At 55.3% G+C, this 22,471-nt stretch overlaps 1 protein-coding gene across 2 annotated transcripts; it reads left to right on the top strand.

Annotated features, from left to right (window-relative positions):
- Nucleotides 1-8,659: 8,659 nt before the first annotated feature.
- FNDC10 (fibronectin type III domain containing 10) lies at nucleotides 8,660-10,613 on the top strand. 2 transcript variants are annotated; one of them, XM_037000117.2, is made up of 2 exons: nucleotides 8,660-9,992; nucleotides 10,204-10,613. In XM_037000117.2, the coding sequence occupies exon 1, from the start codon at nucleotides 8,685-8,687 to the stop codon at nucleotides 9,357-9,359; it is 675 nt and encodes a 224-aa protein (XP_036856012.1). In that variant the 5' UTR covers nucleotides 8,660-8,684; the 3' UTR covers nucleotides 9,360-9,992; nucleotides 10,204-10,613. The 2 variants fall into 2 exon arrangements, with proteins under 2 accessions (XP_036856012.1, XP_036856011.1); XM_037000116.2 differs by having other exon boundaries at nucleotides 10,142-10,613.
- Nucleotides 10,614-22,471: the final 11,858 nt, after the last annotated feature.

Raw genomic sequence — 22,471 nt, 5'->3', positions numbered from 1 at the left:
CACATGGTGTGGGGGGATCATGGGGAAGACAGTGTAGCACAGAGAAGACAGATAGTGACTGTGGCATCTTGCTGCACTGATGGACAGTGACTGCAGTAGGGTATTGGGGGGACTCGATAATATGGGTGAATGTAGTGACCACAGTGTTTTTCATGTGACACCTTCATAAAAGTGTGTATCAATAATACCTTAATAAGAAAATACCCAGAAAATTTCTGAGAAATAAAAGTAATGAAGGGATACTAGCCGTAGAGATGGACTGCCGATGTGGAACAGTAAGAGAACAGTGGGACAGAGCAGTCTAGCACACTGCATGGAATTCCTGTGGGGTCTGGAGGTGGAGGGCATCAGCAATCCATGGATAAAAGGGAGACCATTTAAAAGGTGAAGCTGTATCTTCAACTTGTGCTTTACACCAGAACAAATCCCAAATTGGTCCAAACTCAACAAAAATAAATAAAACCATGACAGCCTTGGGTGTGTCTGTGTGTAGGGGGCGCAGGGGGGGGGGACCAAAGGAGAATCCCCATTTATCCTTAGGACTAGTAAGGCTTTCCTAAAAATGATCCGAAATCCAAATGTGATAAATAAAGGCACTATAATTTACAGTGTAAAATTATAGCATTTTTGCCTCACAGAATGATTACAAGCAACAAAAGGCCAAAAACTGGAAGAACTGGTATTATACAGACAAGTTCTATCATACACAAAAGGCTGAGGCAATACAAATGGGCTAAATATGAGAAAAGGACAGAAAAAGAAAACGGTTTTTAAAAAGTGAAAGTCCGTGTTTAAAAGGCAGAAACCCTCAGGGCGTTTCTAAAAGGGGCGAGAAATAGGGGGGCCTGTACGCGGCGCGCCCGGCAGGTGGCGGTGCCCCGACGCCGGCCATCCGCGCAGTACCCCGTGCGTCCGACAGGTGGCGATGCCTGCCGTGCCCGCAGCCAGCGGCGCTTGCCCCCTACCGGAGGCGACGTGAAGCGCTCGCTCCGGGTTTCCCGCCTTGCTAGCGGAGGTGCAGCGCGTCTGTTCCAGAGGAATGTGTGCAGCGTTGTGTGTATCAGAAGACGGAGAGCAGAGCTTATCCAGCCATGGGATGCTGCCACGTACCTTCCCGTGCATCTTTAAGGCATGTCATTCAAGAAAAAAGGTAAGAGGAGAGAGCATTTAGTTCGCTAATCAGGGGAGGGGGCTTGTGGCTGCGGATGACGGCAGCTGGCTGGGCTGCAAGCAGAGGGGCCGGGCTGGAGAAGGAGAGTTGGTTCACCAAACATACTTTACTAAGGTTGTATTTGTGAGCCAGGTTTCGCCCCTATAAAAAGATCAGATGATGAAGTAAATAAATCAACGACTAAGAAAGAAGAGTCCCATTTTCAGCAGCAAGGTGCATTCAGTCACTTGATAGATCTTTTCAGTGAACCATGGAAAACCTAAGTAAAATATAGAAAGCGTCATTTTAAAGGCCTGAGCTGAGAGAAATATAAGGAGGGGAACAGCAACCCCCAAAAGCCATAAAACTTGGACCATAAGAGGCAAGCTGAGCCCCAAGGCAGCCAACATGGAGAGCAGGGGGTCGACGGAGGAGGTCCCGTGGAGGAAAGGGCCTGGGGCTGAGGGCAGGTAGAGTGAGGCTGAGCACAGACAGTTGGCTGGGGCGTCATGGAGGAATTCTGTATTCTTTCCCATTTCTTCCTGCCAGGTGAGGCCCAACATTTAAGAATAACTAAATGATTAGTGGATTTTGCTCGTTTTTTCATGCCTGCACCATGGCTGTGTGGACCACAGCTTTGCAGAGGATCTGGGGATGCAAGAGCGAATGGGGCAGACGGCCACTGTGGAACTGACCTGGAAGTGTCCCTCAGGGGAGCTGTGCTAACCATAAGGTGTTCAGGAAAAAAAAGACAGCATTTATATGAAAATGAACACACTTTCAACTCTCTTTAAGTAAGGAAACCAGCACAATTATGAAATTTAGCATAAGTTTTTGCACAGGGATAGAAGAAGGAAATTCCAGTTTTCTTCTGGCTTCACAAAGAAATTGCACAGGGGCCCATCAGGAAAGGGATGTTCATTCAGATAGTGTGATCAGAGCAGGACATTCCTGAGGACAGGCCCATCAGAACGCTGCATTTGGGGGTGACAGTTTCCAGCGCAGAAGCCTGGGTGCTGGAGAAGGCACCTTTGTGCCGAGAGCATGTCCGAGGGCATTTCACAGCATCAGAACAGGGAAGGTTTCTCCAAGTTCTCCACACCAGCAGGAGAGGAGGGCCCCTGAATGTCTGCAGTGCCCGCATTTCTGAGGACGCGGGCCGGGAGGGGCGAGTGACGTCTCTCCCACCGTTCCTTGGAGGCTTCTCTCCTCCAGCAGCTGTGAACAAAGCAAGGCTGGAGGCTGGAACTCCCGTTAATCTTCCAGAAAGACTGTCCCAGTGGGCTCAAACTTCCCAAAGATTGGGAAAGGGCAGAGTGAAACTTCTCTTAACAAGAATGGGGCATGGAGCACGTGGTGGTTTTCTTCCACATTTAGGAATGAAAATGAGAACAGGGCCACACTTGAGAACACCGTGGACATTTTTATGCCAATACATGGAAAATGTAAACAAAATGGAAAATTTCCCTGGGAATCTGAGTAGATTTAAGTCAGAAAGGTGGTCTGAGGCGAGGTGGGCAAGGGCCAGGCCGATCGGGAGCAGCTGCCCTGTGCCGGCCAGCGAGGTCCAGCCTCGTCCTGTCTTCCTGACACCTTGCTCAGCACTGGCTCCAGAAGGGTCTTTGTAAAAGAGCAGAAACAAGCCAAGTTGGACATCAGTGGCTTCTTGCGGAGCCTTGGAAACAACATAGGTGGTTTCTGCTCCCTGCTCACCACACTCCTTTTTGCTCAAATTAAGGCATTTTAGGCAAAAGTTGCCATCTTGCTGAGGCCTGTCCCAGTCTGCGCTGGGAGGAGGGAGGGAAGGTGTGAGGCTTGGAGGACCCACCAGGAGCCTGCAGGTCCCTCTGCCTCCCGCTCCCTCCACAGGGTCCCCCCTGGGACGTGGTATGTGCCCCAACCTCACGGATCCTCTGATAAGTCTTTTCCCTTCTGCACTGGGTGGCATAAGCCTGCCTACCCAGCTATTGGTCAAGTGGCCCTTTGGGCCCAGCTGCTGGATCTTGGCTGTCTGCACTAGGAAAGTCAGTGGGGGTCGTTGGCCAGGCTCACATCCCCTCGTGTCCTGGAGCATCTCAGGCGTCCACCCTAAAGGTCCACAAAATGCTATGCTCCCACCCACCCATGTCTGACAGAACTGCCGGGAACCAGAGAAGCCACTCAAACCCCAGAGCTCAGTGTGGGGTGGGCCCCGGGGGCCCGGGAGCCAGGACCTCGCCATCCTTGCTCTGAAGGTGCAGAGTCCCCAGTCAGGGTGCTGCCACTACCCACCCTGCCCTCGAGGCATGCTGCCAAGCGCCCAGCATGTCTGTCCACAGGGAGCATGGAAGCAGTGAGGTCTAGGCTAGGCAGGAAAACAGCCAGGCCTGCAGCTGCCAGCCTGCCCCCACCTGCTGGCTTCATGCACCAGGAGCCTGTCGTTGTCCTAACAGATGTGGCCCACAGACTGAGGTGGCCCCGGCGCTGAACATGGCCTCCCTCGACAGTCTCTGCTCTCACTTCCCACCACGCTAGCCACCACATCCTGGGCCTGGGGTCCATGGGCGTCTCCCCCAGGTTCAACTTTTTCACATGGGGGTGCCCACCAGGAGCAGGCATTGGAGGAGTCCTGGGGGCTACCTCCTCCCCTGGTTTAGGCCGTGCAGATGCCCAGGCCACAGCTTTGTCTGGCCCAGCAGCGGGCTGAGGCACCTGCAGGGCCCTGCATGTGTGGAGGGAGGCAGCGGGTAGCACTTTGGGGGGAGGAACTCAGGCCTGCTGCCCACTTTAGGCAAAAGCCTTGCGAGACCCGTGAGAATAGGGCGCTGCTCCCAGAGGAGTGCAGGGCCTTTGCCAGGGCGGAGCACACTGCAGGGCCCCCACCCCGCACCCCTCTACGGTCCTTTGGGGGCATGACCAGAGGTTGGCTCGCAGCGGGAGAGGCCAGGAGGGGAATGGAGTGGCGGGGGGCAGTCCTGGGAGCCTGGCAGCAGTGGCTCCACCACGGGGGTGGGGGGTCCTGGGGGCTGGGAGGGGCTGGGGGTTGGCAGAGGCGCAGGGATGGGCAGCAGCAGCCCTGGAGCCCTCGGGGTCTTTTCATACAACTTAAACAACAGTCACCCCCATGGCCCATGAACCTCTGTGGTCAGGGCCCCAGCAGGGGGGCCCGGGAGGCTCCTGGCTCTCTCCAGGCCTGGCCCAGGGGCCACCTTGTCGGGAAGCCCCAATAGGTCCCTGGGAGTCTCCACGGTGGCTTTGGGCTGGTCTGGCCTTCCTCGGAGTGTGTTTCCAAGAGGTCCCGGAGCACGGGCAGGTGACAGTGAGGGCTGAGTCCCACACCGGTGGCAGCTCAGGGTTTGACCTGTTGGGGTTCACCTGGACGCCGCCTCCCACAAAGGACAGGGAATAAGGGACCCTGTGGCAGCCAGAGGCTTTGGGCCACAGCAGAGACAGGCAGCAGTTGTGGTGCAGAGGGGATGAAGGCCACGGAAACTTCCGGGGACCCCCTTTTTAGTCAGTCTGGTGTCTCCAAACAGGACAAGACACCAAGACCAGCTGGTGTTTATTTTTCCAGCTCCTACTATTTATTGTTGAGATACGAAGTTGCCTTTTAAATAATTATTTGAGTGAAAAAGTGAATGGATGTGAACAAAACATTTAGTAAATAACAACACAGCTGGTGTAGGTTGCTCCTGGGGAGCTTCCTGGGTGTGATCTGACACTGGCCCTTGCAGAGGGTGGGGAGAGGCCGAGGGAGGCCGGCGGCAGGCGTCACAGACCGGGGCACTTAGAGGCTTGTCTCCAGTGGGCACAGCTCCTGGTCGCTGCGCGTGCCTGCCAACTCTTACGGCTCACCTGGAGGCCTCTGCGGGGCCCGGTCACGTGCACCGTCCAGACCGTCTCAGCACCACCGCACTCTCTCTGCGCTGCATCTCGGGGGCAGCGTCTAGGGAGGGAAGGCAGCCGAGCACACAGTCCAAGGGCAGGGGGGGGAGGAAGAGCTTATGATGACCCGTCCAGCTCTGCGGTCAAACTGTGGTCACCTCTTTGCAATGACCCCCTCCAACAGACGACCAGACGGGGGCTTCAGAGGAGTATGTGCGTGTGGGGGGCAGCCTGGGCCAGAGCTGCAGGAGCTCGGTCTTGCACCCCTGTCCCTCTCCCTCCCACTACCGAGTCCCCACTGGTCCCGCTGGAGACCCAGGAAACCATGTTTTCCTCCCACAGTAATGGTCTCCTGAACTCTCGCTCACAGACGCAGAACTCGCCAGCCCCTGGTCCCTCATGCTGGAGGCCCGGCAGCAGGAGCTCAGTCCAAGGGCTCGGTCTGTGCCTGCAGTCCCACTGGAGGGACAGGGATGGAGGGGCCCGCTGCCCACCCTGCCGCCTCTGAGGCCTCTTTGGATGTGCGGGAGGTGGAGCTGGTTGGAAGACGCTCAGGTCTGCAGGGAGGGGCCTCCGGCGGAGGAACATCTGGGGGCCTAGGAAAGGGAAGGGGTCAGATGGAAGGGGTGGGAGGCGAAGCTGGAGAGGTCAAGGGCTACCCTACATAGGACCTGCAGGCCACAGCTCCCCTGGGACTCTGAGGTGTAACAGTCAGAAAGCCCCTTTTTCAGTATCTCCACAAAAGGGGCTTTCCTGGCTCCCGTGACTTTGAGAACAGGGCGTGGGCTTGCTGCACAGGAGGCCGGATCCGGAAGCAGGAGCAAATACTCTGGCCGGCTTTCTTGCCTCTCCCAGGGGTTAGCTTCACGCCCAGGCTGGCTTTTCCCATGTGACATCTCGGGGCCAGCGGCAGCTGCAAGTCCCTTCCTGCCCCTGGAGCAGCCAGCCTTGCCGTGAGCTTCAGCAAAGGCCTTGAGGCCGAGGGGGTCAGGTGCACTGGCCAGGCCTGGGTACCCCGCCAGTAATGCTGTGGGCAGACTCGGTTTCAGCACCAGCTCCTGGTGCCCCTCCCCTGTCCTTTACTTTAGCCTGGCAGTGCCCTAGCAGCCAGCCTCCGGGCCTGACCAGCCCAGGCTCCTTCCCCTGGGCTACAGGGGGACTTCCCAGGAAGCTGGCTCCAGCCAGAAGACAGGGCACTTGTCCCAGCCCAGCTGCAGCAGTGTGCCCGGAGGCACCTGTGCACAGGAGGGGGTCTACACTTGGTGGGCATGGTCAACGGGGGACCGTATGTGTCTCTGTGGTCCTGTGCATGTGCACTGCCTGGTGGAAGAGAGGCCACCCTGCCATACTCAGCTGCCTGGAGAAGGTGACCCACAACCTCCTTCTCCCCTGTCCTCAGCGGCCCCAGATGCTCTCACGAGCCCCGTTAGGCTTCATACTTCTGGACAGTGGGGGCGGTTGGGGGGACTCTTGCCAGAGACTCTCAGGGCCGGCAGATCCAGGATCAGGGACAGGCTGTCTTTGTGGGGTCAGGGGAAGGGGCCCAAATCAGGGGAAGGGTCACTGTAGGCTAGGGCTGGCCACAGCAAGGGTTCCTGCAGCTCTGTAGAGCCAAGCCCTGGGGCTGGGCCTTCCAGGATCGGACAGGCCACCCCTGCAGCCACTGGCAGTGGCAGCTGCAGAGGCCGGTGTGTGGGGTCACTTATGGGCTCTGGAAACAGTTCCTTTGCTGTGTTGGCCCAGACCCCCCAGATGGATGCAAGCCCAGGGAGCCTTGCCCAGGAACTCAGGGCACAGCCTCTGCCCCCTGGCATCTGCTCTTGGTCCAGAGTAGGTGAAACCCGGCACAGGAAATGCCCAGGTGGGGGTCAGCAGAGCCCTCAGTCGCTAGACAGCCCTTCCACCTGCCAAGGAGCTGCCCTGAGCAGGACCAGCTGGACACTGGTGAGCCCCCAGGACAGGGTCAGGGACAGGCAGCAGAGCCCTGCAAGGCCGCAGGCTGGATTTCCACGCAGCCAGCTGTGCAAAGCCCTGAACAAGTCTGCTGCTACCTGGCTCTTCTCTCTGGAGCGGGCTGGTGGATTAGTCACGCAGCGGGCCTCAGGCCCAGAGACGCCCTGGCAGTGGACGTGTGGGCCACTGCAGAGTCTCCGACCAACCTCCTGGCACCGTCCCCTGGGCCCCTGCCTGCACCCCTACCCCTCGGGGCAGAGAGACTGCAGGTCCTCAGGCTCCCACTGAAAAGTGAGCAGCTTGCAGACGCTACGGGGAGCTCAGGGTGGGGCCATCGTGGCCCCTAGGTCGCCACCACTGTTCCCCTGGGGCAACTCCTGAGCCCCCCACAAAGCTGGGGTGGGAGTAGGAGCCCAGGGATCTCCCTGCCTGAGGGGAGGGCAGAAGGCAGGGGCAGGGGTCAGGGCAGGGCTGTGTGCACTGCACCCCTTCCCCACCAGAGGCAGAGGCCTGGGGAGACCCTGCCCAGGGTCCCAACAAGCTGGAGAGGCCAGGGATGGGGCCTCTGACCCTGGGCTTCAGGATCTGGCAGAGGCCTTGAGATCTGGCTCTGACCCTGAATTTTTGGGGCTGACTAGAAGTTGGTGAGGCTGGGGTGGGGTGGACGTGGGGGCCAAGGACTCGGTGAGCACTGCGGCGCACTCCATGACCCCTCCCTCCTCAGGATGAGAGCCGCACCGGGCACTAGGGTGCCCAGGACGGCTGCCTAGGCGCGGTGGCTCCTCGGCCAGCAGCGCTCTCCCTGATGTGAGGTGTTCCTGCTTCATGTCCAGTCGGGTCAGGCAGGCCCGCCTAGGTGTCCCCTGTCCCCGAGGAACGTCCTGAGCCCTGGGCAGTCTAGGAAAGGATGGAACTGACCAGCCAGGGCCTTGAGCGCATCCTCAAGACCAGAGTGGGAGGCGGTGTGTCCCCCCTCTTGAGCCGACGCACCAGGTGGCCTCGCGCAGGGCTGCTCCCCCTCTCCAGGTGCGGCCCCCTGCCCAGCTCACGGGGAGGGCTGCCTCGGGGCCGCATCTGCGGAGGGAAGGAAGGAGAAAAGGGTTAGTTAGGGCAGAGGGTGGTCCAGCCTGAGGCTGCCTGTGTGTGCAGGGTGAATAAAGTTGAAACTAAGGAGTCCTCATCTCCCAGGAGCCTGTCCCGAGTCGGTGCCCAGCCAGGCGGGCTCTGCCCCTCCCGACGGGGGACAAGCCCTGGACGTAAGGGAGTTTCCGTCCCTGTCCCCTCCCGGTCGGAGCTGGCAGGACCCTCACCTGGGGTCCAGCCGCAAGCGCGGGATGGGCAGCGAGACCGGAGGTCCCGCGCACTCCAGGCCGCTGTCCTCCACTCGCCCGCCGCTGACTGGCGGGGCCTGGGCAGTCGCGGAGCTGCCTTCGGGGCCGCAGCCCGCCAAGCCCAAGGAAAAGCCTGGCCGCGGCGAGGCAGGGGCGGCAGCCGCGCTCCGGGGCCCGCGGGCCGGAGAGGGTTAAGGGGGGCGGGGCGCGAGGCGGCCCCGCCTCCGCCACCGCGCTGGGTCCGAGCGCGCCGGGGGCGCGGGGGCGGGTCGGAGCGGGCGGCGGGGAGGCGGGCGCGCCGGGAAGCGGCGGCGGCGCGGCCCGCGTGACCCACCGTCGCGCCCGTGCGCCCGCGAGCCCGCGCCCCGCGCCGGCCCAGCCGCAGGATGCGCGCCCCGCCGCTGCTGCTACTCCTGGCCGCCTGCGCGCCGCCGCCCTGCAGCGCGGCCGTCCCGACGCCGCCTGGCTGGGAGCCGGCGGCCGACGCGCCCTGGTGCCCCTACAAGGTGCTGCCCGAGGGCCCCGAGGCGGGCGGCGGGCGCCTGTGCTTTCGCAGCCCCGCGCGCGGCTTCCGCTGCCAGGCGCCCGGCTGCGCGGCGCACGCCTCGGCCGGCCGTTCGCTGCGCGCCAGCGTCCTGCGCAACCGCAGCGTCCTGGTGCAGTGGCGCCTGGCGGCGGCCGAGGCGCGCCGCGTACGCGCCTTCGCGCTCAACTGCTCGTGGCGCGGCGCCTACACGCGCTTCCCGTGCGAGCGCGTGCTGCTCGGCGCCTCCTGCCGCGACTACCTGCTGCCCGACGTGCACGACGGCGTGCGCTACCGCCTGTGCCTGCAGCCGCTGCCGCCGCGCGCCGACCCCGCCGCCGCGGAGCCGGCGGGGCCCGCCGAGTGCGTGGAGTTCGCCGCCGAGCCGGCCGGCATGCGGGAGATCGTGGTGGCCATGACGGCGGTGGGCGGCTCCATCTGCGTCATGCTCGTGGTCATCTGCCTGCTGGTGGCCTACATCACCGAAAACCTCATGCACCCGGCCTTCGGGCGCCCGGGCCTGCGCAGGCAGCCCTGAAGGCTGGCGGCCCGCGCCCTGCTCCCCGTGCCTGCTCCCGCCTTAGGGTCTCCACGCAGGGCCCGCTCCAGGGCCTTGGAGTCATTGCACGACCTTCCCAGCCGGGCATCCTCCTCCCAGACTCCAGCTTGGGACTGGCCCGTGGCCTGGGCGAGGGGTGACTGCCGCGCCCAGGACTCTCCCCGCTCTCCAGAGGCCTTTATAGGGGCCGCCAGGGCATAGAGCCCCTTCTAGTAAGAGCCATTGGGCCGTCACCCTGCACCTCCGGCCTGTGCCAAGTCGGGAGAGCCAGGCTGTCGTCGTTGCTTTGTCACTGTGTGCTTTGCCGGTGCAGGGGGCCCCTGGAGACTGCCCTCTCCCCTCCCACCCCTGTGGGCTTAGGGTAGCTTCGTGCCTTAGCATCTCGGGCCCACTGTGGGAGCCCACTACCACATCTCCTGTGCTGTCCAACCAGGTCTGTGGCCCTGAGACTGGCTGGCTTTGTGTGTGCTGCTGGCCAGACCCCTCTGGGGATCCCCCTTTCAAGCTTTGCAGGAGCGTCCTGTGGTATTTCCCTACGTGGGTGTCTGACGAGCTGGGAGCCATGTCGTAGCTCAACAGCTGAGGCCCAGTGTCCAGCTGCTGTGTGCTGGCGTAAGTGCCCTCTGACCTCGGGGAAAGCTGGTGGTTCTAGGGCTGTCCCCCTTGTGCGCATGCTCCCTCCGACGAGGGCTTTCCATAGCGGGTGGGGGCAGGTGGCTGGGAAGGGAGGGCCAGGTCTGAAAGGACAGTGCTGTATCCAGAGAGCAGAAAAATAGATGCCAGCCCTGCCCAGCTGGATTTCCTACTGCGGTTCGATCCCTAGCCTCAACCACGGCATGATGGACAGCACCGCCCAGACCGCACCTCGGGTGGTGGCCAGGAGCCCAGGATCTGGCTGGTCTCATTGCTACTTGCCCACCCACCCGCCCTCGACTGGAGGTTGGCCTCACCCCTCTCCTGGCCTGGGCACCCTGTTCAGGGCTGCTTCCTTTTCTTCCCACCTGGTGGTGCTGGTGCTGGGAGGGGCAGGGCGCACCCAGCTGACTGTGACCATCCCAGACCTGGCACATCTGGAGTCACTGTGGCTGACCCTCCCCACCCTCGCTCCAGCGGCCCCAGACCTTCGCTGGTGACCGCTCCCTACCTCTGTCTGCTCTGCCTGCCCCTGGCATGGCACTGGTCAGGTGTGAGCCTGGGGCCAGTGTCTCAATGTCCATCAATCTTAGACCAAAACCACCGTCTTGTGTGCTTATTTGGGAGGTGGGAGGGCAGGACGCAGGGTGAGGTGAAGGGGTGGGGCCCTTGTTCCCAGCTCCTCCCAGGCACTTTGCCTTGACAGACAGGGTGTCTCACAGCTGGTCTGTCCACCCTCAGACCTCAGGAAAACATCTCCTAGGCCTTCTGTGTTGGGCGTGGGGTGGGGGGGCTGGTACCTGCTGCAGTAAGAAGTAGCCCAGGCTCGCGGGGACCCACTTGAACTCTGACAAGCAGCAGTTGGGCAGGTCCAGGAGCTTGGGTCTCCCTGTGGAGTGTGGGGGAAGAGGACACACCTGGGCCAGCATGTGTGGCGCGCATCGGGCCTCTGCCGGCTCCCCCACCGGGCTGTCCTTGAGATCCTGCAGGCTGTGACCCTGGGGAGAGAAAGCTGCTGGGCTCTGAGGGGTGACTCATCCCTGGGGGTGGAGGGGTGGGTGGCCAGTGACATGTCTAGACGGCTGGCAGGACTGGGAGGGTTCCCCTCCAGCAGCCTCCGTCCCGGCTCCCTAGGGGCCCTTTGCCTGCATCTGCCCCAGGCCGCACGGGAAGGGCTTGCAGGTGTCCCCCGTGCAATGCTGGTGGGGCCCTGGCCTCCATCCTCTAACTTCCAAGTGCAGATGGCTTCCAGAACTGCAGCCACTGTGAGATTCTGCAAGGCCCACCCTGGACCCCTGGCCCTCCACCTGACTGCAGCCCCGCTCGTGGCCTTGAGCTGTGCCAGCTAGAGCCGCAGGCCTGTCATGTTGGCACTCTTGAGGTTGGTCAGCACTGACCCGCAGCCTGTTGCTCCAAAGATGCCTTGTTAGGGCCCCGGACCAGGGGCTTCTCGGAGGCCCCGAGTACAGGGTGGTCTGGGTGAGTGTGGCTGCAGGGATGCCCTGGCACTGGTGCCCAGAGCTCATGGTCAGCCCCACACACTGCTCCTTCCCTGGGTGGCCAGCCACCCTCCCAGTGCCCAGGGCCGCCCTCCCTCCATCTCTGGGGGGTGCCCTTTCCTGCCCTCTTTTCTCTCTACCCCCCCCCCATCACTCTCTGCCCCTTCCCTTCCTTCTCCCTCACTGTGACCCCTGCCCTCTGGGGTCACTCCTACCTCCAACTGCTTGGCTGGGCTGGGGTGAGGGCATGGGGAGCGGGCAGGGTGTGTGTGGACGTGCTGCTCGATGGCTTCCCTGTGCCCTGGCCGGACATCCAGACTTCTGACGGCACTTAAGCTTATAGTTGCTCAGTGCGCTGGAAATCATTCTTATGCCCAAACACCACAGTGCCGCCTGGGCTGCCACCGGGCTCTGCCTGCCAAGAGCCACTCCAGTGCCTCTGCTTCCTCATCTGTGGAGTGGAAACGGTAGCAGGACCTGGCTCACAGGTTTGGCGAGGCTTACCTGACACCATCCAGGCAGTGACGAATAAACCAGAGCCATCATTACTGTCCGTGCCACATCTTGACGCACCCTCCGGGCCAGACCCCAGGCCTTCGTCCCCAGGCGGACTCGGCTTGAAATCCAGACGTGTGGCCCTGTCTTGACTATCCCACTATGATGGCTTCTGTGTGGAAAATGGAGCTCCCAGCTCCCTGCTCAGCCCCAAACCAGACGCACAGCGTGGGCCCCTCCCCTACCCGAGAGGGACGGTTACAGCACCACGCGCGGCCAGCTCTGAGGCCCCGAGGCACCCAGCAGCTGCTGTTCCCTCCGGTCTGGCTGAAGCACCCCGTTCAGCCTCAGTGCCAGCCTTGGGTGGGCCTCTTGCTCCCAGAGACACTGAGTTAGGGGAGGGGTGTGCAGGGGCAAGTACCGGGCAACCTTGCCAGGGGCGGGGCTGTGGGGCTGCCATTTCCTGAGGAGCTCAGGGCTGCCTGGTCTTCAGAGACATCAGGGAGCTCCTTGGGGGTGAGCCGTTTGGCCCCTTCAGCCTGAGTCCAGAGAGCATCTCTAACCCACAGCTACAGCCCTGCCCCACCCAAGCCCCCTTCTGAGGAAAGGCATCCTTTTATTTCTACTTGACACCGGCCCTTGTCTTTTTCTGACTGTCCAGCTTGAAGTGCCCTGTTCAAGCCGTTACCTGCTTTCTGGGCATATGGCTTGCTGGCACACCTCCTCCATCCGCAGGGATGTCGCTTGGCTTCTTATTCTTTCTCTTGCGGTCAGTCTGTGCACCGTTCAATCCTAGCTGCTCTCCTGGGCTTCCCTGCACTGCTCCTTGGGGAGGGGACAGGCTGGGATGGCGTCCCCAAAGTCCCAGCTCTGGGATTACCGCTGCGTTAAATACACGGCCTCACACCTTCGGGATCTGCATTTCCTTTCCCTCCACCAGCTTATCTGGACCGTCTCCTTCCTCTGCCCCTGGCATCTGTCCTACTGTTTGGATTCTAGTCCCACAGAATCTCCCCGTGCCTATTCCGTTCCCCTTATTGGCGACCACTGACGTGTTCTTGGATATGTCCTTCAACTTACCTGAGTTTTGCTGTTGGTATTCTGATTTTATTTCTACTCAACACCATATCTTTGAGACTTGTGCATGTTGCAGTATACACAGGAATGTAATTGTTTCTGCCCATGGTATAGGATTTCTAGAGTATGTATCTACCCTACTGACTTGTCCTCACCCCTGGGAGGGACACAGCTGCAATACTGATTACACTGTTCCCATGAGACCCTCCTACATGCTCCCTAGGGACCTGTTAGAGCAACTCTAGTGAAGGACCTAATCTTAGGGGTGTGCATACTTAATTCCACCAATATCATCCATTTGCTCTCAGTGGCTAAAGCAGTTACACCCCCACCAGCAATGGAGGTGGGTTTTATTTCCCCGAATCTCAGGAATGTTGTGTATCATTTAATTCAATCTATCTATTGGCTGTGTAGCAGTAAGCCAATTTTATTAGAATGTTTTCTTCTGAGAGAAAGCTGCACGGACAGGCTGCGTATCACCATTCTCATCGGCCATTTTACTTTCCGCTTGTATAAACTGCCCATTAGTATTCTTTGCACATTTTTTCCATTGCTGTGACGTTTTACTCTTGACTTTAAATTTAGAGTCCCATGATCACCCTGGATCGGCACTATACAGCAGGACATTCTGAAATGATGGAGTCGTTCTTTATCTGTGCCCTGCCAGTTTCCTAGGGCTGCGGCACTGCAAACCAGGGGCCCTAAAACAATATACGTCTTTCCTCACCTGGCCTGGAGACCCAAGTCTGAAATCAACCTGCCAGCTGGGGTCTGGGAGCGATACTGTCTCTTGGCCCCTCTCCCGCAGTCTTTGGGCTCCTGAGCTTCTCCTGAGTGTTACCTGTGTCTGAATTTCCTTCTTTCCCTTATTAAGACACCAATTGACTCCATCATGACACATCTTTATTTTACATCTGCAAAGATCGCTATTTCCAAGTAAGGTCACATTCACAGGTACTGGGTGTTGGGACATCAACATATTCTTCTGGCAAACACAATTCAATCCATAGTCAGCAATGGTCTGCTAGTCAGTAGAAATTCATCATTGTGGATTTTGAGGACCTGAAATGTAGCGAGTGTAACTGAGGAGCTGCATTTTATTTTATTACTATTATTTTTTATTAGTTTTATTTTGGTGTCATTAATCTACAATTACATGAAGGACATTATGTTTACTAGGCTCCCCCCTTCACCAAGTCCCCCCCACATACCTGTTCAGTCACTGTCCATCAACATAGTAAGATGCTGTAGAATCACTACTTGTCTTCTCTGTGTTGCACAGCCCTCCCCGTGCCCCCACCACACTATACATGCTAATCGTAACGCCCCCTTTCTTTTTGCCCACCCTTATCCCTCCCTTCCCACCCGTCCTCCCCAGTCCCTTTCCCTTTGGTAACTGTTAGTCCATTCTTGGGTTCTGTGCTTCTGCTGCTGTTTTGAGGAACTGCATTTTAAATTTTAATTAATTTAAATGTAAGTTGAAGCAGCCATGTTTAGTGGGTAATGCACTGAACAGCACAGTTCCAGATATATATCTTTGACTGTTCTAGATGTTGCAAATATTTCTGCTATGCTGCTAACATTGCCAATAGTGTCCTTTGTTGAGAAAGAATCCTTAATTTTGGTGACATCAGACCTATCATTTTTTCCCCCTGTATGTTATATGCCTTATTTTGGTCTTAAGCAATCCTTGCATACTCAAAGAACACAAAAATATTTCCCTACTTTTTTTGGATTGGCTTTATGATTTTACCATTCATATTTATGTCTTCATCTAGAGGCCAACCTTTCTATATGGTGTGGGGTAGGAATCCAACACTAAGCCAATTTTCCCAACCTGATCTACAGAAAAAAATCTATCGTTTTCCAGAACATTGTGCCCCCTGGAACATTGTGTCTGTCTTTTCCCACAATAGTAGTACATTATCTCTACTGTTTAACCTTAATATCTGCAGAATTAAGTTTCCACATTTTACTCTTGTAACTCATGGGGGGGGGGGGATCCCAGGGCAAAATACCTTTGAAACTGAAATCAAAGGGAGAAATAAAGTGGGAGAAACCCATTCATTGCTCACAAGCAGTCCTCTTCTGCTCTCCCGCGTCTCTCACCACCTGGCTGCAGAAGGGGCCCCACCCAACCTCTCTGGTCCAGATAAGCCCTAGCTTGCTCCAGTAATTACCTATGCATACGGAGATGGCTACTTCTCCCCACCCCTTGGAAACACCTACTGATATGGAGATGCACTGAGGCCAGACAAGAGATTCTGGAAATACTGCAATTTTACCCACGACTATTTTAAAAATTGAATTGACTTAGTGAGACTTCTGGTTCCAGCCAACATGAAGTAACAGGGATCAGAATTATCCTTCTACCTTGTAACTCCCAGGGGGAAAATCCTGGGCCAAAGTACCTTTGAAACCAAAATCAGTCAAAAGGAGAAAGTGGGAGAATCCGGTTTATTCCTTACAAGCAGTCCACTTCTGCTCTCCTGTGTCTTTCGCAACCTGGTTGCAGAAGAAGAGGCCCCCCACCCAACCTCTCAGGTCCAGATAAGTCCTTGCTCGCCCAAGTAATTACCTATCGATACAGAGATGGCTTCTTCTCCCCACCCTTTGGAAACACCTGTTGTGTGGGGATGCACTAAAGCCAGGTGAGACATTTTGGAAACACTGCAATTCTACCCGCAGCCCACCCCTCCAAAAATCCCACCTTACAATCTACTTGTTCCCCATCTTCCACAGTGGCCCCTGGATGAGAAAACTGGAGCACTGTAACCAGACTAATAACATACAATCATGATAATACTCAAATCAGAGGATTCAGCTAGGTTCAAAGTCCTAGGCAGATTGACTCCACAGCTCACCCACTCCACAGGCAGGCAGTAGCTGGAGAGGTAGGGAGTTCAGAGCGATCATCATGTGGCAGCTACAGCCAGGGGACCCATCCAGGCCACAAGGAATGTAGAAGAAAATAAACGTAAGGGTGATAAGATACATGTTTTAATGACACCAGAATAGAGAGATCTTGTCCACTGGGTAGGATGCATGCAAGAGAGGGGCCCTGTGATAAGAAACGGGCAGGAGTGGGATCTCACCCAGGCCTAGTGCACCAGACTTCCCCCCACCCTCCCTGCGGAAGTTAGATGGGCCAATATGTAGGGCTACGGGGGGTATATGCACTGGCCATAAAAACAAAACTTCCCTGTAAGATGCTCTTACCTCCCAGACCTTGACCCCCACCTCAGTGGAAGCGCGATGCCCAATCATTGTCCTGTGTGGGTGGGGGCCCTGGCAGAGCCTGAGTACTGTCCCCCAGGAGTCTTGCAGGGACACAGGCCAGGCATGAGGCTTTTGATGCCGGGGTTCTTGTTCACAAAGCCGAAGAATGAGCTTCACAAACACTCAAGGTAGGAGAGCAAGGTACAGGCTTTTATTCAGAGATAAAGTGAGAGGACAGAGCTCCCGGCTCAGGCCAGGAGGGGACAAGAGTCCGTGGTTGGCTCATTGTCTAGGGGTTTTATGCGCAGTTGAGGATTTTCAGGAATGAGAGTAAAGGGTTAGAGGTGCAGACTTGTTCAGTGGTCCCAGAATGCTCATTTTTGATGAGTAATAGAAGAAATTTTCTGCTCTGATTCTTTCTCAAAGATAGCAGTTTCCCTCTGGGAGTATGTCAATTAAGACCACCCAAGGGGGGCTGGGTTGTTGCCTGTCCGCTAGGGCTGTTTACAATGAAGTCACCGGTTATACTGAGATACCCTTGCGGAACATTCAAACATTCCAGGCCAAGCTGCTCCTGGCCTTTTGACCTTTAACTGAATCACTGAAGATGTCTATATTCCTAGTCTAGTATCTTTACCCTAAAGAATTAGTGTGACCTTGACTTTGCATAATTCTGAACACAGAGTTTCCATAGGGACTTTACATTGTTACATTGCTTTGACTGTAAATATCTTGCCTTGCTTTTTCCGGAGGCCCTCGCCCTGCTCTGTCTAAGCCCATGGTCCCTGTCTCATTACTCCGTAGCCCTTGGGTCCAGTCTCACATCCACCCCGAGCTGGGATACGTGGTTATTAGCTTGGACGGAGCTGTTCCAGTGATGGGCTCTGTAGCCAGCAAGGCGTGGTACACAGCAGCCAGTTGCTCCTCTAGCCAGGTGACGTGGACCTCTGCTCCTTTCCAGAGCCGTGACCAGGCTCCGGGTGGCAGCAGGAGCTGCAGCAGTGGCAGAAGCAGTAGCCTTAGGCTCGGGTCACGGGCCGGGGTCGGCACGGCCAGCAGCAGTGGTGGCACCTCCACGACCACACAAGCGTAGACACACGTCCCTCGGCGTGAGCGCCACTTCTCCCCATCATTTCTAGGGGCGGCCCTCCCAAAGGTCACACCAATTATGACATATTTCGGGTTCAGAGGAATCCTGCTGACTGCACCTGATGTAACTCCGGGGAAAGGAAATTCCGGGGCAAAATAACTCCAAACACCGAAATCAGTCAAAGGGAGAAATAAAGTTTAAAATCCATTTATTGCTTACAAACTGCAGTCTGGTTCCCTCTCTCTTTCCTGCTCCAGCAGAAGCAAAACCGGAGCCCCCCTCGCCTCTCAGTACAGGTACAGATAAGCCCCCCTGTGCCCAGGTAATTACCCACTGATACGGAGATGAACGTCTCTCCACCCCAGAGGAATGATGCAAAAAGCCATACTTCTTAACACCTCTGAATGCCTATCGATATGCAAATGTACTAAAGCCAGGCAAGATTTTCTGGAAATTTAAAATTTTACTCACAGCTGTGCTCAGATACTTTTATCTGGAGAATATTTAGACATTCCAAGTCACTCCTGGCCTTTGGAGCTTCAAGTGATTAACTCATTAACTCTGTGTCTTTTCTGGCTCTCGTTTTATCTCGTTGACTCTTTGAGTCCCTTTTAGTGGGCTTTACTGGCCTTAATTCTCTCTCCACGCCATTCATTTCTATTCTTCTGCCTAAGAGCTCCATCTTACTGTCTGGAGTTTTCAGGGTGCAGAACAAGGTGGGGGCCTTAGGCAGAGCCACGGCCCCCCTGAGTTGAGTGGACGGGTCTAGGAGGCCAAGCTGGCCAGATTTCACCGCATGGAACACTGATAACAACACTGTGACCTGTGGCTTAGTACTGGCTGTGTGGGGGAATCTTGAGGCCAAGAAGCCCACACAAAGGGCGAGAGGACGGACTCCCCAAAGTCAAGCAGGGCCAGGATCAGTGCCTCTACTAACCAGCTGGAGTGCAAACTAACTTTCTGGGGTCTCCAGCTACACATCAGCTCTGTGAAGTTGCCCACAGCTCATTGATGCCCTGTTCATAGTTTTTTTTTTTATTTTGGTATCATTAATCTACAACTATATATGAAAGACATGTTTACTAGGCTCCCCCCTTCACCAAGTCCCCCCCACATACCCCTTCACAGTCACTGTTCATATATTTTAAATCCCTTTTTTCTTTCATTTTTCTGTTTCATACAAGTTTCCACTTGTATGTCTTTATTTTCACTAACCTGCTCCTCTGCAATGTCAATCTACTACTAATGTATCCCATCCTGTGTATTTTTCATGTATTTTAGCACAATCCATCAAAGAACAAATTGATAAAACATTACTGTGTCAATCTGAGTAACTTTTCCTTTGAAAGACATTGATAAGAGAATAGAAACCATGGGTAGGGTGAAAATATTTTTAAGTTGTGGGGAGGTCGGTTCAGAGATGCAGGGAAGTCAGAGTATGAGGTGATTAGAATGAAAAAGCAAAGTAATAAAGACTTACCACTGGAAAAGCACAGGGACAAAACGTTTTAAGTAAGAGATTTATTTAGAGCAAAAAGGTGCACACTCAGAGAAGGGGGAGTGCAGGCTACCTCAGAGAAGAGGCACCCCTTAGGTTTTTAGGGTCTGGGGTTTTATAGGTGATTGAGGATTTTCAAAGGGTCAGGGGTGTGGACTTGCTAAGTGGTCCCCGAAAGTTCATCCTTGATGAGTCATTACATCTTTCTTTTTAGTAGTTTTCCAGGTAATTTTACAAAGTTAATGTAAGAAATTCACTGCTGATTTCTTCCCAGAATAGCAGTTTTCTGGTCTGGGGGCATATCTATTAAGAATATTTGCCCTGCCCCCCAGGCTGGGCGGAGTTAGTTTGCTAATTAGTATGTTAAGAATCTTACATCTTAACTTCCTGGATTTTTTCAAATGCAATTTTGACTTTAAGGTGGGATCTTCCTGTCTTTATTATGCTGTTTATAGCTGGGCATTTTAGCAGGCTAAAGTAAATTTCACAATGGAACACGATCTAATTGACACAATGAAGTCATGGGTTATGCTGAGATATTTCTCTTTATCTGGGGAATATTCAAACATTCAAGGCCAAGTTGTTCCTGACCTTTGGAGTTTTAACTGATTAACTCTAACTCTGAGTCTTTTCTGGCTTTCTAGTTTTGGCTGGTTAACTTAGTTCTTTCTAGGGGGGGTTTACTGACCTTATTCTCTCCGCACCCTGCTCATATCTGTTTTCCTGCCTAATAAAATCGCAAATCTGGTATATGTGTGTGCGTGCGTGCGTGCATGCATATGTACATCATATGTATATGAGCTCCACAACAATAAATGCATGAATGAATCAGACACTTCACCAAAGAGGTAGAGATGGCAAATAAGCACATTAAAATAGCTAATGGCTGTTTCATTAGCCATTAGCTAAATACACATTAAAACCACATTGATATACCATGAGGTGCTACCTATTAAAATGTCTAAAACTAGAAGACTAATCATGAAGTGTTGGCAAGACTGTGGAGCAGCTGGAACACTGCTGGCAGGGATGTGAGACAATGCGTCCACTTAGAAAATGACTTGGATGTCTTTTAAAAAGTTAACTATACATATAAACATATGATCCAGTTACCCCACTCTAGGTATTAACCCAGGTGAGATAAAACAATATGCCCAAGGACTTGCTTATGGATGTTTATAGCAGCCTTATTTGTAATAGCTAAAAACTGGAAACCCAAAAGTCCATCAGCAGGTGAATGGAGAAATAAAATGCAGCATACCCATAAATGGACTACCACTCTACAGTAACAGTGAGCCAGCTATTGCCAAGTGCAACACCATGGGAGAATATCAAAATAATTATGTTGAGTGACAGAAGTCAGGCCAAAAAAAAAAAAAAAAAAAGAGTACATAGTCTAAGATTATATTTACATAAAATTCTAGAAAATGCAACTATAGTAACAGCAAGCAGATCAGTGGCGACTCCGTGAGGTGGGGGAGGGGTTATAAAGGGTGATAAACATGTTCGTTGTCTTGTCATACTTTTTTTATGGAGGCATATATGTGTCAAAACTTGTGAAATTGTACACTTTCAACATGTTTACTGGAATGTTAAGTATAATCTCCTTAAAGCTGTAAAAATGGTCTTGGCTGTTGTTTTATTAGCTTCAGCTCTGAAGGATTTACCTGTCCTGCTCGTTGAATATGGACGTTACCCTCATGGCAGCTTCTTTTTTATCTTGTATAGAGGGCACTTGTTCATGGCAGTGTTTGTCCTGCCAGAAGGCCACATGCTCCACAACGTGCAAAAGTCCTAACTGGGCCCTGTTTACACTGGGGTCGTGGTCTTGGACTCCTCATATTTTTCGTTATGATTTCAGCTTGGGGCTCTGACACGTGATGCAACTGTGAAGCCGGACCCCAAACAGGTGCCAGCCCGAGAATGCCACCTCCCCGTCCTGGTGGCTCAAGCAGCAGAGGCGGCTGGCACCCATCTCGGCACCTCTTCCCTCATCTAGATGCTCTGCAGGCATTCAGTGAGGGCCTCCACAGGGGCAACCATTCTAAACGCATTGGACATAAGGCAACAAGCCATCTCAGCTGGAAACAGAGGCCCTGGCCTTTAGAGTTCTGTCAGTGAACTCAATGGGACAGAGGAGCAGAGTGCTAAAAAATATGTTCAGAGGCATGGGGGGCAGCTGACTGTGGTATTGGGGGCATTAAAGGTCCAGTAGAAGATGGGGAGAGAGAGAAAGCTTTCTTGAAGTCGGTGACATCTACCTGAATCATCTGAATCTAGACTGAGACTTGAGGTATGGCAGTGGGATGTGCAGAGGCTAAAAAAAAAATATGGGACAAGCAGTTCTTGATTGCCACGCCATTAACTTCTCAACAGGGAGTAGGGAGAGGGGATATAGCAGAGCTTGGTATTGTCAGACCATAATGTCTTTGAATTCAAGTTCCTGTATTCTGAGCACGTTGAGGAAGCCTTAGTGGGATTTTCTTTTCAAATCGTAAATAGTTTTACTACTTGTGTGACTGTAAAAGCAAAACTGTTCATCAAAAGTCAAGGAATTAAACATAAAGGGCATTCAAAGCACTCTTAATCCTGCCACCCCCATGAATACCTATGAGTGCTTGTGTCTCACTCTAACATCTGGGGCATGTCCTCTGGACTTACATTCTGCATATATTCAAATATAGAAAGAGCAGATGGGGAGGATGCCCTCATTCCTCCTCATTCATCAAAACCCAAGTCCCTCCAAGTCACAGCTTCCCTACTGCAGTCATGCCCTGCCCTGCCCCCAACCGTGCCCAGAGGTCCTTACAGATGCTGAGCGCCTGGTTCTCAGCCTTTTTCGCAGGAAGACATCAACCACGAGGACAGACCTGCAGTAACCAGTGAGGGTGACCCCTCGCCACCCGGCGTCTGAGTTCCTTACCTCCTCTCCAAGAGAAGCCTCTCCCGCCCGCGCCTGCGGTCACTCCTGGAGTCCAGGTACTCAGGGCGGCCGGCCCACACCCTGCTCCCAGCACCGCTGCGCTCCACACCTCTTCCCCGCCACTGGGCCCTCCCACCCACAGCACAGCGCCCTTCCACGGCCGCCATCTCCTCATGCCCTCCGTCCTCGTCGTGCCCACTTCGGAGTCCGTGTGCCTCCCACGCCCACCCGCCACGTCGCGCTCCCACAGCTTCACCCAGGCAGCCGAGCGCGGCTCGAAAACGACAAAACCGGGTTGCCGGGTCTCACCGTCACACCATGACTGCAAGTCTCAAGCCCGCAGTACCCCCAAACCAAGCTGAGGACCCGGCCAACTCGGCAGGTCCCCCGCCGGCCCTCGCTCCTCGCACCGCCTAGTGCTGCCTCTGTTCCGCGCTCCAGGCGCTTCCATACTCACTGAAACGTCAAGCTCTGCGGGTTCTCAGAGGCTGACGTGCTGGCGCTGGCGCGAGCCTGGGACGACAGCGGGTGGGAGCGCGGAAAGGAGGGACACGCAGGCTCGGGGGCGGGAGGGGAGTGGGCGGCAGGAGGGAAGCACGCGCGCTCGGGGCCACGGAGCACGGGCAGCCGGCTCCGCCTGCAGTTGCGGAGGGCGCG

Source organism: Manis javanica, chromosome 4 (genome assembly GCF_040802235.1).
Source record: "Manis javanica isolate MJ-LG chromosome 4, MJ_LKY, whole genome shotgun sequence".
NCBI lineage: Eukaryota > Metazoa > Chordata > Mammalia > Pholidota > Manidae > Manis > Manis javanica.
Note: the sequence above shows the minus strand (reverse complement) of the source record. Positions and strands in the feature narration are given on the sequence as shown.